The sequence below is a fragment of the Epinephelus moara genome, chromosome 2 (assembly GCF_006386435.1).
Source record: "Epinephelus moara isolate mb chromosome 2, YSFRI_EMoa_1.0, whole genome shotgun sequence".
NCBI lineage: Eukaryota > Metazoa > Chordata > Actinopteri > Perciformes > Serranidae > Epinephelus > Epinephelus moara.
Genome location: NC_065507.1, coordinates 29,516,246 through 29,539,423, shown reverse-complemented (window position 1 = coordinate 29,539,423; position 23,178 = coordinate 29,516,246). Strand labels below are relative to the sequence as shown.

General features: G+C 39.5%; 1 protein-coding gene across 1 annotated transcript; it reads right to left on the bottom strand.

Moving 5' to 3' along the window:
* Nucleotides 1–865: 865 nt before the first annotated feature.
* On the bottom strand, nt 866–21,667 carry wdr95 (WD40 repeat domain 95). Its single transcript, XM_050071607.1, has 31 exons — nt 21,600–21,667; nt 20,877–21,141; nt 19,802–19,825; nt 19,581–19,634; nt 19,410–19,493; nt 19,187–19,252; nt 17,804–18,034; nt 16,950–17,035; nt 16,729–16,821; nt 16,604–16,649; nt 16,452–16,498; nt 13,929–14,046; nt 13,679–13,748; nt 12,904–13,144; nt 12,709–12,814; nt 11,727–11,878; nt 11,348–11,450; nt 11,106–11,212; nt 10,940–11,019; nt 10,789–10,843; nt 10,656–10,701; nt 10,208–10,267; nt 6,733–6,895; nt 6,545–6,640; nt 6,384–6,442; nt 5,613–5,745; nt 5,450–5,489; nt 4,534–4,622; nt 2,424–2,608; nt 2,196–2,297; nt 866–2,071 (listed from the first exon to the last, which is right to left on the bottom strand). The coding sequence occupies exons 1-30, from the start codon at nt 21,665–21,667 to the stop codon at nt 2,229–2,231; spliced, it is 3,036 nt and encodes a 1,011-aa protein (XP_049927564.1). The 3' UTR covers nt 866–2,071; nt 2,196–2,228.
* Between the last annotated feature and the right edge of the window lie 1,511 nt (nt 21,668–23,178).

Below are 23,178 nucleotides of genomic sequence, written 5' to 3'. Positions count from 1 at the left end.
TAAAATGCACAGCAAAAGCCTTGTTTAATAAAATATTACTGCCCCTACTATGTAGTATACACTCTGATTAGTCACCATAAGATACTCTGTCCCTACAGCACCTTAATTGGGTGGTGTTTGAAAGAGCAAACTCTAGTCTCAGACAGATCTATTGCTTCTTGAATGTTATATAGCAGATAGAGAACACTTAAAACAAAGGTGTTATAAAACTGCAATTTTTAGCATGTTTAAGTTGAGGAAAGGATGACAAATTTGAAATTATGCAGGCTTTTATTCATAATACATTTTCTAGAGCACCTTCACAAGATCCAAGGTAATACACTTAGTAAATGGATAATGCATCATACCTTGAAGTTAAAGAAGTGTATTATGCAAACTAGAAAGAATATGTTTTCTTTTTCCTTCAGCATCTCAGCTGTTGCCATCTTGGTTTTCTAGAGTCAGAGGTGACCATATGTGGACGAGAAGGTGGAGCTGTGGATGAGCGAGGGGTGGATCCAACCCAAAACTGCTTTTTGTATCAGGCTGTAAACAGTTTGTTTTTGCTGTAAAGTTGGTCTACAGGGGATCGATTGGTTTCTGGAGCCAGCCTCAAGTGGCCATTAGAGGAACTGCAGTTTTTGACACTCTTGCGCTGGCTTCAAATTTGAGCCCCAGAGGTAAATGCTTGATCTAGAAGAGCTGCATGATTGAATAATTTTATCCCTATTCAAGTTAGCGCAGGGCTTAACTGGATGTTTGCTGCTTAACTGGCAAAGTCTCTGGTGTGTTTGCTTCATGCTCCCAACAATGCAGAAGATCTGGGTAATTTCCCACCCAAGAAGTTGAAGCTTCTTGTGCTACTGGATAACTTTCATGGGAATGAATGGGGTCCCACCTCTAACACTGCATCCATTTTCTTTCATGCATCCATACCCCTTTTTTTTTTATTTTAAGATATTTTTGGGGGGTATTTTTAGCCTTTATTTGACAGAACAGACAAGTGTGAAAGGGGGAGAGAGAGAGGGAGTGACATGCAGCAAAGGGCCACAGGCTGGAGTCGAACCCGGGCCGCTGCGGCAACAGCCTTGTACATGGGGCGCCTGCTCTACCACTAAGCCACCGACGCCCCATCCATACCCCTTTTTACACAGAGATCACGCTACAGGGCCGCTACTAAGTCCCTTCTTTATCCCTTCTTTGCATTTTTACACAGAGCCAAACAACGGCGGTATCATTCCGCTCCAGTGTGTGATTTCAAATAGCATCACGGCATCGCAGAACCAAAAGAGGGTTGACATTTAACACAACAGTGTCAGCCTCTAGTGTGACATGTAACAAACATGTCAGCAGCGCTTTATAAACAATAACAATGGTGTTAACATGTAAAAAACAGTCATTTACCATCCATGTTGTATGGCAGCTGATCTCGTCTTCTGGTTGGACGATAAGGAGCCCCCAGACCTCATTGTTTTTACTAAGTTGTGGACATTTTCAGTCACTGTTCTTCTTTCAGTTAGCCACTAACTGCTATTAGCTGCAGACACCGTTTTAGCGCTGTTACAACATTCCGTGGTAGATTAAAGGCAAGACAACTCTGTCCCCCCAGTCCCTGATCATACCTTATATGCAGAATGGCGAAGCAGTATAGCGTCACAATATTCCAACCTTGATCAGACAGTGTGGGGGCTCATGCTTAAAAACGGGGGTCTGCAAACCAATGGGTGGCACCATGGAAGCTACATTATATTATACACTCTGTGGTTTTCACAGATTTATTTAATCCATTGTGTTATATCACATGATCTGTTGTTGCAAAAGCTTATTGGGTATGATTACATATAGCCCTTATTCTCACTATTATTTCATTCCTTTAGAATTTTCGTTGCTGTGTCTTTATAATATTGGATGCTGCAATGACCCAGTTTCCCAGTTATGATCAATACAGATTCATGTTCTTCAGTTGACTCCAGTTCCTCAGTGCAGCTTATGAGAGGTCAGGTCTTACACGGGTGGCTCCACAGTATTAAGGCCTTTCAGCATGCAGTGCTTTGATAGCTTGTTAGTGTGCCTGACAGTCTCATGACAGAGCCTGAAATGCAGAAGAAGACACACTCACTCTAAATATAAATCCGTCACTTTTTAAACCGATTCTGGTGTAAGACTTGCATGGCATGTGTACAGTAGTCTTTGCTGTTGTAATGGTAATAACTCACCCAGTTTTGTGTTCCTCTGGGTAAAACGTGCTTTTAATCTTCCTCAGTGGCTGTGTCACTGATGGATGTTGGGGGAAGTTTCAGCTTACTGTGTGTCTCTGACTGCAATTATGCCGCAAGAGGAGCAGGCAAAGTTCAGTTCAGTTCAATATTTGGAGGGGAGAGAGACAAAGAGACCCACATGGCTTACACAGCCCAGACAGTCATTAGTGAAGTAATGCAGCTCACCTTTAGTTCACCTCTATGAGCTTGAGTCTTGTCAGGATTGATGGCATCAGAAAGACGTGGTTTTAGGTTCAGCATTTCATGATCGGGCATACTCACAGGATCAATCAAAATCTCATAGGGGACAGCAGGATGTTTCCACGAAGAGGAGATGTGGACGCTCCAGCTCTGAGGCTGCCCAAAGGTCCCTGTAGACAAACACTAGAATTTTCCATTTCAGTGTTTCTCCAAATTGCACGGCATGGTGCTGAAGGAATGTGACAGAGTCAAAACTGTGGCTTCTTAAAATGTCACAATGTCTAAATCTATTTGAAATCATTTCTCGGCAACACCCTGCTGTGCAGCACACCTCACACAGAGCCACAGGAACACTGAATCTTTATTTCCAAAGTGTTATGATTCAGTTTGAAAGATAAATGCCAAATTATGAGTAATGGCATTTTTTTTTCTTCAGACGACATGCAGAAATATCAAAGTATTATTTACTTTAATTGTTCCTGTCTACTCTCTTTCAATGGAAAAATGGATGATGATTAACTTCATATGAAAAACCCCTTATTTTAGCAATACCCTTCAAATGAAAATGATGTTATACACATATTCAAATGAATCTGCTTTCTGCCCAGTTATCTTGTAGAAGCTAGGGCTGCAGATTTTCAGTAGATGGATGGCTCAAAGTGGGATCACACTCACCCCTTGGCTGTTTAATAGCGTTTTGAGAAACACTGCAAAGATTCAGTGAGAGTTGCAGTCGAACAACGTCAAGGTTGGACTACCAACAAGGTATCCGCGGGAAAAAAGTTGTTACAGGGATGGTATTTAGTCTTTTACGTAGTTTAGTTCTAGGTGAACATGCATGTTGAATCACAGGTGTTGGACAATATATAGGATAATAATAAATTAATCTAATGTTCTAATCTTCAGACCACTGACTTTGTGCATCAGTACTATCTTCTCTGCCAACTGGAATCTGAGAGTCACTTCGATCAGGTATATTACTTACAGGCACATTAACTGTGGAAACGTGCTGCTCAATATCATGAGAATAAACCGAAAATACTCATTTAAATCGTATTTACTGCATTACCTTAGTTTTAAAAAATATGATCTTAGTTTCACATATGTATAAAATGGCCCAAAATGATCAGTATAAAAGTGCCACATAACCTAATTATTTGAACAGTGCATGGTTTTTATAGTATTTGCGTCTTGGTTGGGGCCCGCAGAATTAGTGTTTGTGGGTTGGGTCTGGTTGCAGAACAAATTGGTCATATGTGCAGGTGGCTTGGGTGGCTGGCTTACTGCACGTAGAGGTTCCAGTTCAGGGGCAGGTCTTGAAAATCAGACAGTACTCTGCTCTCTATAGAATGTTAATTACATATGAAGCAACAGCCAGTTAGCTCAGCTTGGTACAAAGACTGGAGGCAGGTGGAAACAGCTGGCCTGGCTCTGTCCAAATGTAACTAAATTAACCTGCCAGCATCTCTAAAGCTATTACAGCTATACAGCTTTAAAGGCTGCAGCTCTCAGTTCACTGTGTCATCTGGTTTGTAGTAATTATTTTAAACGTATATTTGTTCTTTGCAGTGTCATGGCATTTAGGTAGATCCTGCCTCAACACCTGACTAAATGACTTAACTTAAAATGTAGTTTTATTATCTTTATTTATGTAAGTAATAATGTGCTTACATGGTGCATGTTCCTAAACTTATTTGGGTTATTACCAAAATGTAACTGACACACTCTAAACCTGGAGCCAGGGGTAGAAGCGTAGGAGAAGTGGTTGTTTACCGGCTCTCTAGGCAAAACATAATTAAGCTGCCATGTAGTTTTTCTGTGTGCACAGTACTTGATGGGTACTTGAAGGTGACAGCACACACACAGAATGCACAGAAAGTGGGAGGTGGGGGTACCCTCAAAAGAACCCACCCGCTCATTTTCACCCCAGGCCCATTGGTGGGTTAATTCAACCACCGTCACACTGAAATGAACACGCCCACCAGTAACAGCATCTCTACCTTAAGCACTGCACTGTGCTCAAGATTAATGTTCTTTGCATGAGCATTAATAAGGACTAGAAAGAGCGGATTGACAGATGCAAAATGACACCCACCTATGAATTCTCCATGTGCACTCCAAAGGCGCACAGTGTAGTCAGTGGATGAGGTAAGCACTACTTGATCATTGTCAACAATCTGCAGGCTGGACCAGAATAAAGAGACACAAGATGAAATGAGAGAAGGCATTTCTGGCAGAACACTCTAAATCATCCACTCTGTTGGTGCGTCTGATGGCAGATGCACCCCGGGCAGCATCTCACCTATACTGATCGTCTGTTTAAGACCTTCCCACACTGTTTCTCTATACTTTGTCTACTGCTGCAGAGGGAAGTTATGCTGCTCCTGCTGCCACGCATCTCCAGACTAAAAATGATTGGTTCCACTAAGCAAGTACCCACGGGGACTTTTAAGTATACAACCAGCTAAAAGTTAAGAACACAACCCAAAGTCTAATTGCTGTATGACAGCAGTTACCCACACATTTTAAATGTAAAGGAGCAGTGTGTAGGATTTATAGGATTTAGTGGTATCAAGTAGTAAGACTTGCAGATTGCAACCAGCTGACATGTGCCAAGCATGAACTCCTGCATAGAATTCCTTCAGCATTCATTGTTCAGGAGGTTTTTTCGAATTATCTGCAGAGGCCTCTTGCTCCATTGTGGAGGGGTTGCAAACTACAGTGGCCAACATTAAAACGAGATTGACACTATCTAGAGCCAGTGTTTGGTTTGTCCGTTCTGGGCAACTGTAGACACATGGCGGACTCCATGGGTGAGGACCCGCTCTTTATGTACATATAAATGGCTCATTCCAAGGTAACGAACACGCCAATTCTTAGTATACACTAATGAAAACATACTTATATTATATTTCTGCCAACATATCCCCCAAATTCCTACATACTTGACCTTTAAGACAAGATGAATTTGTGACCAACCATGATAAAAACCTGTTATGTATTTTACATACCCAGTAATTCTGCCGGTGTGGGCACGCCAGTAGTTTTCAGCTGAATGAATGTGAAAAAAACAAACAGGAACACTCACAAACTTGATTTTGAATGTTCTGATAGACAGTACCTCTTTATATTTCACTGTAATCAGAGTCAGTAGAAAGAATAAACGCAGCTAACCTCTAAGTGATTTCTGCTCTGGGGTGAACTTCTCCATGTTGTACACATAGATATAACCAATTCGGTCTGCAGCGTACAGCAACGTGTCCTTTTCTGTTTTAGCCAGTTTTGTAATCTTTTGTTGGAATCTAGACTGAAACAGGGAAATAAAAACTGAGTAGCACTTTCATGAGGGCTTTTCAGTCATAGCAGGGACATCACTCTATTCATATTCATTATTTGGCTGACTAAATGTACCTTCCCTGCAGGCAGACTTAATACATCCCCCCCAGATAATAGTCCTCTCAAAATAATCTGATATATAATATAATACAAAATGTCCCCGGCAACAAATTGTAGAAACTGATTATGAAGAAACACAGTACATGAAGATAAAAAATTGTTAGGGGCCATTGTTGCTAGGTAACAAACATAAATGGGGAATTATAGCAAATCAAAAATGATCTTGTTTTTTTTTAACATTTAACATTCTTATGTTTAATAGCTTCAAAACACAATGTTCTGCTTTCTTTAGGAGGGTTTCATAGGCACATGTATTATTTCAGCTTCATGCCCCCATGTTCACCCACCTCCCAATATCAAGAGTCCCTGCTTTGCATTATGTAGCTGCAAGGAAGGTACCTGCTAGTTGTTCAAAAAACCTAGAACTAAGCAAAGAAACAGTGCACCATGTCAGCAATTTTAAGGGTAAGAGGGAAAAGTGAAACTGGAGTCCTATCGCTTGACATCCAAAAGTGAAACTTTGAAATGTTGTTGAGTTAAATATCTTACAGCTTTGAAGCTGCCCACAAATTTTCCTCCACTGAGCACATTCCAGAGATTTAAACAGCCTTTAAAAGAAAAAGAACACCTAATTAACAGTGTGTTGAAACACACTGAAACGCTGTAAAATGCAATCATGCGCTGTAATGAGTGCTGTTCATAACACTGACCCATTGCTCCAGACGACAGCAAAGCTGTAGCCGAGCAAAACTGCTGTAACTTGGAGTTCTTAAGAAAAATGATGCTTGGAACGCTTGTATCCAGTCCTGCGTGACAGAAACAAAAAATCACATAAGTGCAATTTTCTGATCACATACACACATGGATATATTGGTCATTCACATTGCTCCAAAATCACCTTCAACATTTTGATGTTCAGGCAGAAGAGGGCTGACAAATCGACACCGTATACATCCAGAAACCACGTTCCACACTATAATCTCTCCATCATAGCTGCTGGTGGCTAGAAGAGATGGGGGACATTGCACCACGCAAAGGATGTCCTCCTTATGGCCATTTTTCTGGAGAAAGACAAAGTGAGTCTCACTAAAGAAATGCAGGATTGAAAAGTTCAAAAGTTCAGCCACACGGTTTATTTCCATTAGTTTCAAAGCTATGAAAGATTCCTGTCTTTGTTTGCACCTAAAAAGATAAAGTGTAATGTATTTCCTATCACTTCAGCATGTGGAAATGTGTTGAAGCTTTTAAGTTTATCTCTTAGACTGGCAAGAAATGTGCAAAGTTTTAAAATCAAATGGTATTTTCTGATAGATAAAGCCTGGTATGAAATTAATGGTACAGACCATAAACAACCTTAGAGGAATAGCCTAGTTCTTGGGAACATGTTGGGAAAACATCTTTTTCACATTCTTGCCAAAAGTTAAATGTGAGGATACTGTCCTCGTGGAGAATGATATCAGTCTTCTCATTTAAAGACAGGGAATAAGCCCTTTTCCCCATATGTTTAACTAGTAATGTTTGAATCCCTCACAGGCAAAGTGAGGTGAGGTAAAAGGTCCCCACACTGTTCACCAAAAACTTAAAAGCGTCCTGCAGCTGAGAGAAATCGTGAGTGAAAAATGTTTCGACTCATTTTGAGCCGTGTATGAATGTCAGAGATTTCACTTAAGTCTTGCTTTTTCTAACAGTGCTCCGGCCAAATGTGTCACACATTTTAGATCAACGGCTGACTTGATGTCAAACCCATGAGCGAGCAGAAAAGTCAAACATTACTGCCACTGTACTTCACACTGATACAAAGTGACTCATCTTGTACTTTATGTGCTTCTCGCTTTCTTTCACTGAACTCAACAGAAATATCTTTGCTTGGAGCGGTACTGCCAACAAGTAACTGTCCACAAATCAGGAAAAGCAGATGGCATTTTTGACTTAGGCACTGATAAGTGAACTTGCTGTGAGTTATATTCCAAGCCCAAGCGAAATATTTAGCTGAACTGGGCCATGTTTTAAAATATAAATGAGATGCAACACAACGCTGACCATCTGGAGTAACAGAAAAATCCACAGTAAACCCCTGGCTCAGAGGATAAGGGGAAGAGACCAATATATATGCAACCCATTGATCTTCCTCCCGCAGGCCATTAAAGAAAAACAATTTCAACAGGGAGCTCTGTAGATAATCAGAGGGGTCACTTTTCTTACTGGCCTCTATAATGCATTCCTACTGCTCTGTTAATGGGCCACCAGCCATAATGAAAGAGATGGAAGAGGACTCAGCGTTACCCCCTACAATGAATCATACACCATTACTGAGAATCTATTTTCCCTCCTACAGCTCTTATATAGAAAGAACCCTGCCGTCAGAGGTAACCTGACCACTTTATACAGGTCCCATCAGATAAAGGAATTGTAACCTATTGTGGGATATTACTGGGAACTGATAATACATCTTACATCTATCTGGGAGCCAAATCATCTGCAGAGGTTAATTAAATTAACTTCCCCAACTCAACAAATATAAAACCATCCTGGTTAATGTCAGGTTGTCATTATAAGGACATCCCAAACAAATTCAATGTCAACTTGTCATGACAAAGACAACTTCTGGTAATGTCACTTTGATTAATGTCAAGTTGTCATAATAAAGGCAACCCAAACAATGTCAACTTGTCATTACAAAAACCGAATGACACTTAATGGCAGCAGTCATAAACGTTTATGACATGTACATAATGTTCATGACAGGTTCATGACAGTGTCATGTCATAGTTATGACAGTGTCATGTCACTCTTATGTAGATACCTTCAAGTAAAGTGTAACCCAATATAGTGAAATTTTAGATGATGATCAAAGGTGATTTTTCTGAAAATAGATGTTTTTCTTTTTTAATACACAATAATCTTTTGCCTAAACTTCTGTTCTAAAACTAATCTTGGTAGCATTTTATGCACAAGAAAAAACTAGAGGAGATAAAATATTGAGGTAACCCTATAAGACATTGTGGTGGGAGTGCGTAGGGCATTTGGTGCACACCTTGTGTTCTGAACTGAGTCAGTGATAAAAGCATCCTTACATTTCAGTGAGAGCTCAGTCTCTCTGGAGCAGAGCCTGTCATAAACGACAGGTGTACTGACAGGTCAAAGCTTGGCTGCACTGGGACTTAGACACAAAGAGAAGCTATGTGATGTGAGGACATCAACACTGATGTGTATGGGGGGGAAACTTAAAAATCATATATTACACTATATGCATTACTATATATACAATATTGGGTAAAGGAAGATGGCAAGAAACAAAAACAAAATGTGTAATAGAAATTGTCAAAAATGGAGAGAAACGGGAAAAGGAAAGAGTGAGAATAAAGGCAAGTCGGGGAGGATGGGGTAACTTGCTGCTTGAGTTAAATAAAGTTCCTGCAGGCGATGCTGCACAATAGGGCAGAGATCAGGGAGGCTTTGTTACCCAGCTCTCTCTCTCTGAGCTTTCCAGCCAGTCAGCAAAAACGACTCTTAGGACCAAAGACTACAGTGTCCTCCATGTGTCTGTATAATATGAACACAGAACCAGCAGGGAAGCTTTATCTCCATAGACCTGAAGGCGCACCAGTGACTAGGACAGAGCATGGACAGAACTGGCCATGTACTGCTACTATATCAGCTTTATGATGGGTAATGATAAGTTAGTGTATAAACAGCATTTTAATGGTATAGTGCAGTCATTGTGCAGGCAATTTATCTATCTTACATACCACTGGCTGATTTAAATAAATACAATGCATCATATTTTAGATTTGGATGTAAATCTTCATCAGATTCTTTGTAGCCATGGCTGTCACCCATAATGGCGGAGGGAGGCTTTGTTCTACAGTACAAAGTTCAGTATTTGTCTCTGAAACGTAGTGAAGTAGAAGTATAAAGAAACATACAATGGTACTCAAGTAAGTACCTCCAAACTGTGCAATATACTTCATTACACGGGATTTCTTTTGATATTTTTTAAATAAAGACACACTGAAACAACAAAATAACAATGCTATGAGGATTTTAAGAAGATGAGTAATGTGCTAATTGAATAACTACAGACCTGGCACACACTGTGCTTTTGCTTGATGTGTTTTTGATCGTGCTTTCAGTTCTCAACAAAAACAGCCAATTTGTCCTGTTGTCACTTTCAGCACAGATAGCTGTGCTTTTTAGGCATGGACGAATAATGATTGGATCTAATGTTTCTACCGCTTTCATCTAGTCTGCCTAAAACGAATGCCACAGGGGGAATACTAAATCTTAGTTGGAGCCCCTTGAACTATATTCGGTCATGCCTTAACATCTTTTCTCAAAGTTATCGTAAAAGTAATTTCCTGTTCATTAATCACCAGATCATCCTGCCACGAACGCTGTGGCCTCTGGACATGATGAAGGTCCTCAGGTACGTCCTGAAAAAAATACAGACGCACAGTCGGTCAGCATTCTATATCTCATTATTATTACATTTGGATCAGAATAAAATAGCTTGTGGAACATCCTATTGGCACATTACCATTCTTATTAACCAGACAGTGTCCTATGCCATGCAGCAATAAATGCGCACACTTCTTTCTGGTTTTATGATGAAATTCAAAACAGGCTATATGCAGCATGAACTATCATATTATTTCTTTTTTCGCTGTTTCAGAATGGAGTTCAGCTGGTAATGACAATGTAAACAAATGCAAATGGGATGCAAGGCGGTGGAGGAATGAAGGAATTGGAGAAATAATTGGAATGGGATTTCTGTAACACAACTGACAAATAATACCGAGAACTCATGTCTTTTGTACTCACTGAGTAAATGTCAATCTTCCGATCCCGGCCGACAGACATCACATAGCTTCAAACATAAAATTGCATAAGCTCAACACGGATTAGAATTCATATTGAGCCAAGAACACTTGCCAAATATCACGTCAGTACTCACAGGTTCCTGTGAACTTGAAGAAAGATGCAGTCACACACTTCGTTACGTACACCATCTACAGGGAGAATTGAAAGTGATTTTTCATAATTAATGGATAATATAGTATTTCTAACTTTCTGTTTTGAGGAAGTAAAAACATTACAATACTTACCCCTCTTGAGAGTCTTTAGGCACTTCCCATTGTTGAAGTTCCAGATCTTTAAACAACCGTCTCTTCCTCCTGTGACGAGTCTGCAAACACAAAGACAAATAGTGTAATGAAGTAATGGCTAAATATATTATATGAAACATTTCACAGGCTGTTTCATGCACTGTACCTCCTCCCTTTAGGGTCAAAAGTCATGCAGGTGATGGCAGACAGGTCATTTGTGCCACCAAACTCAAAAACCTGATGCCCAGTGTCAAAGTCCCAGACCTTCACCACCTGAAACCCGTACATTTTATATAATTATTGTACGCTTCAAATAGATATGATCCTGTTTCAACACAGACTGGATTAATTTTTCAGTGGAAATGTGAAGTCGGGTCACCTGAGTCTGTGATGTACTAATTTACTCACAGATCCCTCAGTGCAGCTGACAACTTGACGAAACTCCTCACTGTAGCCGCAGCACATTACGGGCTCATTATGTGAGACATTCAGACGCCTGTGAAGCCGTGGCCTTACAGAAGTAAAAGATAATCAAATGAATAAAAGGGAGATGAATATTAAGGTGCTGCAGTCATCCGTGAAGAAAAAAAAACTGGTGAAAGTGAGATGTTAATCCCTAAAAACGAGAACTTCAAAAGCCTCAGCTGTCTTTTTTTTTTTTTTTTTTTTTTTTTTGAATTTCACAAACCATCATCCTTAAATTAGTTCAGAAGAGAAATATTTTCAAAATATCTTCAGAGTACATTGGATTCTGTGATGAATAAAGCACAAAGGCATCACAGCCAACCTTATCTTCAGGGAGAGCACAGCCATACAGTCTGCTGCTATGTGCAGGGATTTCAGAGCAGAGGAATACGAGCATGCAGATATGTCACCGTGAATCCCGCTGGCTTTGGGGTCTGCTGTAAACAGGCAACACTGATCTTGAATATCCCAAATCTGAAATGAACAGTGAACAGCCATGGAAGAAATATTTACATGATTCACTTAAGTAAAATCCCAAACTAAAAAATCCTCATTTACCTGTTTAAGTCCTGGATTTTAAGTTTTTCTTTTCTTTCTTTTTTTTTTAACTAAAAGTACAGAAACATTGATCATCCACCCAAATATTCAAATATGCTAAAAATGTCTCTACAGTTCTGAGAAAAAATATAAATAAGATAAAAAAGCTACTCTACAGCAGGCAACCAAGCACCACTGTCCAAAATAATCATTAGCAAATGTAAACATAATCATGAATAAAGTTAACAAATAGCCATTATTATTATTAATATTCCTAACTGTTGTACTACAGTTCTGCATGTGGTCTGTCCAAGTGGTGCTGCCGTACCCCAGCAAAACACAACTCACAAGTGTATTCAATGAACATGAAAGCCATTATTACATTATTTTTGTCAGAAAGCCTCTATGAAGTCTGAGTAAGGTGCCAATCACTTATGTTGCTCTGCATGTACAATTTATGTAAGTAGTATTAGCTTTCATCTTATATTAACACTACCCCTTGTCTGCATGCTTGTGTTGTGTGTACATGTGTGTAATATGCCAATTAATTGTTGGATTGTGTGGATTGACAATTAATAACGACATTCATAGGCATAGCGTGGGGGCAGATTTGTTGACCGCATGGCTACGGCCTTGGCTTAAGTACTTTCCACCACTGCTGGTGAAATGTTTGCAGTGGTTTATGCATATACAGTATATTGGACATTTGGATAATTTAGAACATTAAAAAATCAAAAGTAAAACATCAAAACTGAGTCATGGATTACTTTCACAGTGCTGTCTACAGAGACAGAGAAGATCTGACTGTCCTCTGAGAGGATGCGGAGGTAGACGATGGGAGCAGAGTGGCCTTTCAAAATACCAGTTGGTTTCCTAAAAGGCAAAACAGACACAAGAGGATGTGGCATTTTAAATTAACGTTAATTGTTCCAAAGAAATCCCACTGAGGTGCGGTTTCTCACCCAGAAAAATGTGGGTTCCACATGCGTATCAGTCTGTCCATGCCTCCAGTGATCATCAGACTGTGCTTCTGACAAAGGTCAAAGGTCTTGACACCTTTGTAGATGCTGAAAACTGTCTGGTCACATGATGCCCGGAGCTGTGGGGTCCAGCTCAGATGGATCTTCTTGGTTTTCCCTTCGTAGCAGGCCTCTCTGATCTCATTCAACTGCTGCTCAGCATCCGTTAACGGCAGCACACAGCCTCACGAAGAAGAAGGAAAAAAAGCATTACATTACTGAGCTGTGTGTATGAGCATCAATCAAACATGCTTTGTGGAGCAAGGGTAAGCCATTATCAGAATAAATGACCAAGTGGCAAGTGGACATGGCCGATCACAAGCACACGCACGCAGACACACAGACACACACACACACACGCATGCTGGCATTGATTGGTGAATTTGTGATAGATGAGTCATCATGAGTCATCCCTCACAGCTCTGCTACCAGGCTGCCTAATGTTCAACACCGAGTTTAATTACTGCACACTGTAGAGTGAAAGGACTTAATAATTTTTGTCAGCATTTTCAGCATTTGTCATCTTTTCTGTTATCTTGATCTTAAGTCACAGACCTGTCACAGAGAATATACATGTGTAAGAATAGACAGATATATGTATGTCTTTGAAGTCTAAGTCACGATAAAGAAAGTCTTTTGATTGTTTGTTATTATCCTGATGGCTCTGAACATATGCCAGAAAACTTAAAAAGCCAAAGAAACAAGCAAAACAAATTACCTATAACGAGGGAGGAAGATTCTTCATTTGATGAGGAGACAACAGCTTGAAAAGACTTAAAGTATTTCACCTGAAGTTAGAGAGAAGAGTTTCTCAGACAGGATTATTTGATCATAGTGTAAGTAAACTGCTATACATATTGAACAATATGTACTGTTAAGCAGCTTCTGCAGATATTGTAAATAGTCAGCTGGCTGATTTATGTCTTTGCTAGGGAAGTGTACATATGCATGGGAAGATAAAATGTCACCTGTGTTATCCAGTCCTGATGAACCTTCCATCTAACAAATGTCACATTCGGAGAAAGCACCGCATTGTCAACTGCTATGCTGGGCATATTTTCAGTCTTTGGTAATTTATTCCATAATCTGAAAAAAAAAGAAGTTGAAATGGGCCTGAAACAGCCTCACTTATGTAAAATACATGTAATTTATTTGATTGGCGGGGAACCTATAGAAAGCAAGGGTATAATTTTCCACCACATTTTTGAAGTTTCTGTGCAAATACGGCTCTCTGCCCAGCTTGTTTTTACATTTATTTACAGAGTCTGTATTTTCTGTTCGCTGTTAGAACCAGTGCGCAATCATTTTTGTGAGTGTCTTTATAGAGTGGGAAAATGATGAAATCAGAAGCAGCCGCAATTTTATCAAATCAAAGTAACTCCTGAATTTAACAGCTACAGATCTGTCATCGAGTGAAACACCTTTTCTCAGTAATAGCATTAACAATATTCACCAATTACTGAAATGGAGACCAGGCATTTTACTTCTCAGTGTGAGTGAAGATAACACTGCATAAACGTGAGGAGAATCAGACAGTTTGCTTCACTACAAATGCGTATCACAAATGACGATGAAAATCAAAAACAGGAAATCATAAACTTAATCTCATTCAACTACTTACAGTAGTGGCAAACCACACATTTAATTAAGCTATTCTGAGTCTGAGTCTGGCATTTATTGTAAAATTATGCCGTGACTGCCATCATGCTGCCCAAATTTTTACTCATTAGCCAAGTGTTATTATTCTCAAGAATCACAAAACCCGCTGCAAATGTATCTCACTCACAGGAAATATTCAGTTTTTCACGAACAAATTCCTTTTAATCAGACGAGAACATGATCTGAGAGGGAAACAAAAGAGTACACACATTCGATTGGCTGTTAATGGTTAATGTCCCCCTCAGGCTCAGCTGAGTTTTATCACTGTCTGAGTAGCTGGCAGATCATTGCTGGAAATGTATGTACTGTGAAAATAGTATAAACTGTATATGCTAGTAATACCTTTATAATGTGATTATGATACCTTGCTAGGGCGTCCTTTTTGCAAACCATGAATATGTAATATTTCAACCCTCTCCTAGAAATTACATTTGTATATGTTACTAAGCTGCTTTCTTTATGTTAATGTAATGTTAATGTGGCAACATAATTATTTGCCTGGATTATGTTCTGAGGCAACGTTTCCTTCAGGTAACGAAACACCAGGGAGAGAGGGAGGTCGCTGGGGAGGATGGCGGGTGTAAAAAGTGACATCAGATCTTTGGGTTTGCTTTACACTCCTGTCTTAGGTTTAACACTTAGGAAACAAAAGCACTTTGGTTAAGGTCAGGGAAAGGTTGCGATTGCTTTTATATTTGAATGAAAAACATAATAACAAAGACTGTTGTCTTAGGCAACAAATGTATTTGGTTAATGGTAGGAAAGGATTGTAATTTCATTTAAATATTAATCATAAAGGTAATAAAAAATGCTGTAGTCACTGAGAGTGGATAGTGTATGCAAGATTGTCTACTTTAGCCAAAACCAACTGTGATACGTTGTCAGTGAATATTTAGCTGATAACTGAGATACAGCAAACGTTTTGTTGATATGTCAATTATCAACATTTTTGTGACTTGCCAGATACATTAATAAGCAATATTTCCTAATTATGTTTCTAGAAAGCATTATTTTCTCAGAAGTATGTTACCTTTAAAAGAATTTGCTGTTTCAAATGAGTTGTATGTCAACATAACATCTAGGAGACAAGGCTGAGCATTTTACATTATGATGTCGCCGATATGTTTCTTTACGTTTCAACAACACAGTGGTTAACGTCAGGTTATGTTTAGGCATGGTTAGAAGATCATGTTTTGGCTTAAAACACCCGCTTTTGCTGGTACAATCATGACTGGCAATGTCTCACTAAACAAACAACCCATTTTGTTGGTCTTGAACAGTCGTCTGCAGCTTGGTAGCCACAAGAACCAATCAGAGCTATGTCACTTTTGAAATGTTGATATGACACATACAGAACATCCATCCATCCATTTTCTAGCCGCTTGGGCGAGAGGCAGGGTACACCCTGGACAGGTCGCCAGACTATCACAGGGCTAAAACATAGAGACAGACAACCATTCACACTCACCTTCATACCTACGGACAATTTAGAGTCACCAATTAACCTATCCCCAACCTATGCATGCAGTCTTTGGACTGTGGGAGGAAGCCGGAGTAAACCCATGCAGAAGGGCTCCCTCCTGGGATCAAATCAGGAACCCTCTTGCTGTGAGGCGACAGTGCTAACCACCATACCACTGTGCCGTCCGTACATAACATACAAATGTAAAGTATCTGTGGTTTGCAGAAACATACAATTCCAACCTTGTCTTCTGCCAACTGCTTTGCTAATCCCTGTTCAAATAATATTGAATAACAGTGTGTGCATGGTTAATTGAACAACCGAAATAAGAATGAACGTGTCTTGTAAGTCTTTAGAATAGAACAATTACCTGAGGGTATCTCCAGCAGAGGATATTAAAATGATAGTCACACATCCCTGAAACACAAACACAGAAAATAACCTCTGCCAGTATTAATCAACTTGAATATAATTAATAATTTCCTTTTGAGAATTGGATCAGGTTTTAACCAAAGGACCGACCTCAGCATCTCCGTACAGAATACAACATTTATCAGGGCTGGTGAAGCTATAAGGAAAACACAAAGCATTATTGTGACTTATTGTGACATTTAGCGAATATGTTAACATGAAGTTTTGTTGCTCACCCGCAGTCTAATGTCAAAGGCACTGTGTCTAGTGCATTGATCTGGCAATAAGGCTCCAGAGTGGAGAGCTCATAAAGCTGGATCTCTCTGTCCCTGCAAGATAACGACGACACGAACAATAAACAAAGCCAGAACAGTCTGGGACCTTAAAAAGAGTAATCAATGTGCTCAATAAATAATTTGGTCTTTAAGTTGTTTTATTAAACCATTTCTCACATTACCCTGTTCCGACCATCAGCTTGTTGAACTCTGTCATCAGGGTAAAATCACTTGCCCATTTTGACTTCCTGTTTGCAGGCCCTTCATTCTGTAATACAATGAGCCCATGAATGTTAAAAACTTTTACTTCCACAAAATTCAATACAGGATGTAGACAAAGTAGCTGTGTAATTTAATGCAATCCAATAGAATAGACCCTATATAAATACTTGTGAAGATTCAGCGTATGACTTGCTAATGTAATATTTTATTGAATAAACTGTAAAGCGTTCATGATATTTTGTCCTTGCTATTCTACACTCACAGAGGAGTGACATAATACCATGTTACGCCTTTTATACATATGGATAATATTAAAGGCTAAGTGTGGTGATATTCATTTTATTCCCGTATCATCAACAAACCCCTGAAAAGAAGGAAACTGACAATGAATTGATCTTTACAAGTATTTTCTGTGTAGCCTCAGCATGATATACTGTATCTAATTTCACCTATAGACCTCCATTGTTGTCCAAACACTATTAAAAACACATTAACAAGCCATATTGTTACACTGGGTGATGTGTTCCTTCATTAAGATGAACATGGGCACTGTGCCCAGCTGTTTTAGGAAATAACTGATCCTTTCTTAAAAATGAAAATGCATATTCGTGAGCCATTTTCAAAAGAGTTATGTCTGCAGAAAGAAACACTGGGCCTGGGGTTCAGTGCCACAGACAGGGGAGTTGAAAGATAAACTAACAAATTGGTTTTCGTCTCTTTGTGGGATTTCTTCACAGTAAAAAAAAAAGATAAAGAATGACTTCAGACATTTCCCTTGAAGAGTTCAGGTAAATGTACCAAAGTTAAAACATACAAACATGTGTTTGGTCTTCAGCTGTTTAAGTTCAGGGCTCCAGCAGCAAACAACCCCGTCTTCTCGCACTGTGACGGTGGTGCCATCATTGGTGGAGTGGATGTTGATGATGGGAATGCCGTGACACAGCGGCTTCATGGTGGCAGGCAGAATGAAAGCCACCTGCTTACTGCGTTTCGCAGATTCCTGCTTCTCTTTGTACTCCTGCATCACGTGTGTGCAGAACTCACCCTGTGTCAAATTACTCTGTGTTAGAACTGTTAATGTTCAGGTTGTCTGTAGCCCATGTTTCTAGGCGCCATGGTTGCCATGGTTATAAGTGTAAAAGTGTATCTGAAGTAGGGGGACAGAAAAAAGCACAAGTTCTTCCAAAACCTCATACATTTTACATGTGTATAGCGAGATAGAAAATATTAAATGTGTCACATCATGCTTTCCAAATTAATAGTAGCGTAGTAAATAAAATTGAAATTTTATGTTATCACTTTATCCATAATTCTCTAAATGTCTTCACCATCACAAGTGGAGACTCTGTCTGTGTGTATACATGGATGGATTACTGAACAGGTCTACTGGGCACAGGCCAAGGGGCACAAAGTTTCAGTGGGCCCCCTGGCCCTCACTAGTAAAATGTCACTCAAATGAACACATACCGACAGTGAAGGGATCAAAATGACCACAAAGAGATGCAAAAGAAAAGCAAAGAGCAAAACAATTTAACTCAAACAACCACAAAGAGACACAAAAAGACCAAAAATATCTCAAAGAAAACAAATTACCTAAATAAGACACAAAATTTTAACACAAAATAACTAAAAAGAGAAACAAAATGACCAAGAAAGATTAATTACTTCAATAACACACAAAATTACCTCAAAGAGACCCAAAAAACTTGAAAGAGAAGTGAAAGCACCACAAAGTCTGTGTGTCCTGCTCCTACATAGGAAAGGTGGTGGGGCCCTTTGCATATCTGTGCCCAAGAGCCTATTGTCTCATAATCCACCTATGCATATATATAAGTACAGTTGTAAAATCACACTGAAAAGATATTTACAGTTACGTCAAGTGTCAATACTCAGTGTAAGGTTTTACGTGGGAAACCATCACCTTTGAGTCAGAACAAGACAAATGTGTTATTGTACAGTCAACTTGGCACTAAAAAAGCTGATTTAACCCAAATAATTGGTGAGATCCAGTCACACTTGTTCCATAAATCCTAGCTGAATTACAGTTGCCAAAATAAACCTGTCACTTCCTAGTGGCGTAACTGTTTTATTGCAGATTCCTGGTGTTTGCATGCATGAGAAGTGTCATAACTAAGGCAATTCTCCTGAATAAAAATGCTGCATGCTCCATAAGAAACAAATATGAATTTCATCTCACCCATGAAATTCTCCCTTGGCCTGAATAATCAATCTTCTTAAATAACCCTTGAATCTGCGCGTTGCTCTGTGAAATTCAAAGAACAAAAGAATAAAGAACAATGACACTTATTGTAAATTAATCAGGTAATTGCAGAGGCCTGTCCTCTATTGCAAAAGAGTGAGACACAGAGATCACAGAGATGAGAGAATCAGAGAGAACGAGAAATGACACACTGTCTTACTGTCTCGGGCAAAGCCAGACACTTCTTCACAATACGTGCAAAGTTCTTTGCATTAATGGATCTCAAGCCACCCGCGTCAAATTCCTTCAAAAAGAAAAATACAGTCACATCTTTCCGAAATTAATCACCAGACTGTCAGTGTGTTTTCAAGAGATGCGGTTTTTACAATACCTCAAATGCCAGTTTTAATTTCTGGAGGTTGTCGAGTGATATCGTCTCATCAATCTTATTGGAGAAAGAAAAGACTGTGACATTATAATATGATATGAGCCAATTACTATAAAGCAGGCTGATTGTGAATATTAAAAAAAAGAGCAGGATGCACAACAAAACCAGTAATAAAGTTCAATTGACAAAAATGCTTTTTCCCCAGTCCACTCAAATCCACTCACCAGGCAGTTGATAAAGTCTGTGTGCTAAAAATACAAATTTGGAGAGGAGACATTAACACTGTGTAATTATGAACGCACATGATTAAGGCTCCACCTCTGAGTACTAATGAGTATCTGTAAAGGCCACCGCAAGCCATCACCGGCAATGTTATGTCTCTGCAATGCTTGCACAAGGCCAGATGACAGGCCGTGCTCTCTGTGTTAATGGCCTCTCTTCAATTTGCGGCGGTTTCCTAGCAACGGATCCGTGATCCATGAAACTCTTTGATCTATCATTAATAAATAACAGGGATAAACAGCCTAATTCCTCAAGGATGTAACTAGAGTTGAGGTTTCCCCACGGTATCTCCTGAATTGCAGAGATAATTGTTTTATCAGTCAGAGTGATGGAAGTGCTGAAAGTGTTCACATAACCTCGACTGCTTTCCAAATCCCTTTATTAGAACTGCATAACTTTGAACTCCTGAGCCTGTTCCTTCTAATCTGTCATGGCACATTGCTCATTACATTAAGCAGGAGAGTGTGACTGACATCTGCAAGTGAAACCCACAAACTTCAGCCTGTGTGCCTTTTGCACCAGCCTCCTACATCAGTCCATCATTCCTGTCAGCTTGAAAGCTTGGATTTAAATTTACTGGGGTCCTTTTAAGTAGTTGGCTCGGCAACTGTGTTTGTTTTACTTTGGCCTGAAGCATGGCCATCCCTGGCTCTGGGAGAGATTGTCCTGCCCGATGCGCTGTCAGGCTGTGAGTAAATTGATCATCAACTTGATTTAAAATGGCACTTTTGGCATTACCTCACATTCATTCTGCTGCTCACCTTGTGAGTGAGATATACTGCAGCTGAAGTTGAGTTTAAGCACTTTGGAAAGAGTCATGTAAACTGGTGAGTGTGACAATGTAACACTCTGGTGACACCTTGAGGCTAAAAGCAGCAACTTTCTGAAAGTAGACTCACTGGGAAATACTGAAATAATCCAGGCTTAGAACACATTTTCAGATGCAGAGAAAGGTTCAAATAGATCACACTTGACTTCTCTGATTCCACTTTCAGATAGATGATTTGACAACTGTACCTTGAGACTGCAGAGTGTGCGAGCTGAGTCAATACTGTGGTGTTGTCGTGTCATGATTTGAGCTGCATCTCCAAGCGTGACACTGTGTCTTCGCTTGTTCTGTCTCAGCAGCTCTCGAACCAACCATTCAGGCGGCTCTTTTCTGTCCTCGCTGACACCCCCTTGTCTTGGTCCTGAGACGTCATCTGTGACTTTCTTACCCTGACAACCTGGCCCAGAAGTGCATGTTGTCCTGCCTCCTGTACGCCCCAGTTCAGAGAGGATGCTGGAGGATTTGAAATGTTGCTTTAATTAAATGTGTGCACTTTGTTATTATGGGTAAATGTTGCTTTGGCACTAATTAAAAATATATGCGATGGTTGTAATTGTTGCTGTACATGATTTAGGGTAGACACTGTTGTTACAAACTTTTTGCAATAAAAGTGAAACTGCACATGAATCTATTTGACATTTGTTATGCTAAGCTATAGGTGACCATACTTCCTGTATTACACGGTAACTGCTCAGTGCTGCCACAGATGGCAACTCAAGCACCATGACAACAGTAAACATTTTCTGAACATGACAGGCACAAGGCAAGGCCTCAAACCCATGGTCCCATTACCCTTTGATCAGACATTCAAACATAAAATGAAGTAAAACTTGTATTTAATAGGCTCAATACTCGCAAAAAAAACTGTGCTTGCAATGCTGGTAAGGAGAGAAACAAAAACAGCAGGTTACCTGGTCACGTGTTGTGTTTCTAATCTCCCTGAAGCTGAAGAAGAGCGGACCCTTTTCCCCAGTGGCATCCTCGTTAGATGGTGAATCTTTAAGGCTGATGTGACGCAAAAAGCAGACTTTGCAACGCATTTCCTGAGTCAGACCTCCAAACAGATGTTAATCAGACAGATCTCACATTAGTCTACCTGACACTCTCTCTAACATTACACCTGAGCAGAGCAGGTGGCCTCACGGTAACTAAGAAACCAAGGGTGACAACTGAGACTACAAGACGTAAGGCAAGAATCCTGCCTTTAAAGAGTGAGAGACGGTTTTGTCAGTGTGTTAGTGACAGCTAGTTTAAGCCTAACAATGTACTGCGCTGTTTACTTTGTGTTTAAATCAGTTAACATGTAATCATAGTTTAATGTGCCTCATTAAAAGAATACCACAAAATGACCAGTTGTAATTCAGTTTGCTGTGCTGTTTTACCTTGAGCTCATAAGAAAACTGTTTTTCCCGTGTGCCTCCATGGAAAATGGTGGACACATTTTTTTATTGATTGGTTTGGGACTACGCTTAACAACAGCCAAACTATATCAAAACCATATCAAAACATCTGTTTTGATGTCATCCAAGTCTTATTTATCCAGTCGTATGCTCAGTGCTTCCCAAATACCTGCATTTTCACTAACATATCAATACATAAAATTGAACTGAAAGTGAAACTTCTCGATGTTCTCTTCAAAGACAGACTCCAATACTTTTTTTTTCAGTGAAAGGCAATGTGTTTGGGAAGCACTGAGCAAACAACTGGGCAAATGAGACTTATACTGCATGACCTGTGTGGAAAATTTGTAAACAGGTTTTTTTTTTTTTTAGAGTTTTGTTGCTGTTAAACTTGGACCTCAGTCAATCAATAAATCAATATGTTTGCAGTTTTCTGTTGAGGCGTGTGAGAAAAACAAAGTTTTCTTCACAAATTCCAGATAACATTGCATGACTAACTGATATACAAATTGATATTTTGTGGGTGAAGTATTCTTTAATGTTGACAAATTTTCATAATTCCATTTTAACTACTTAGGGAATTAATATATTTTTAAAGCAAGATAATTAATATTCCTTTTGAAAAGACTTGGAAAACGTCACAAAACAGAAGAAACCAAAAAGTGTTACTGCTGATCTTGTTATCAAGCTGCAAACAGACTGCATAACGTCAGAGAGCAGAGTTTGGGGGCAATGAAACATGAAGGCAGACAAATATCTTTTCATCGGTCAGAGATTTTTAATTATCACACAAGTTCCACACAAAAAAAGACAAAGCAAATCAATTCTGCGAGACACTTTTAATTTGCAGTGTGTTATATCAATTATTACATTTTTTATCCCTACCATGACAAGAAACTACATGAAAAACACAAAATTCAAAGACTGCGCCTACCATGACAAGAAACTACATGAAAAACACAAAATTCAAAGACTGCGCAGCGATGGGTCGGGTCCAGGCATTTTTAGGCAATTCTGAGCAACAAGCAGAAGAATTGGAAGACATTTAGGAATTTAGCAACACAATCTGCCTTTTGCATCAGCTGAGGCT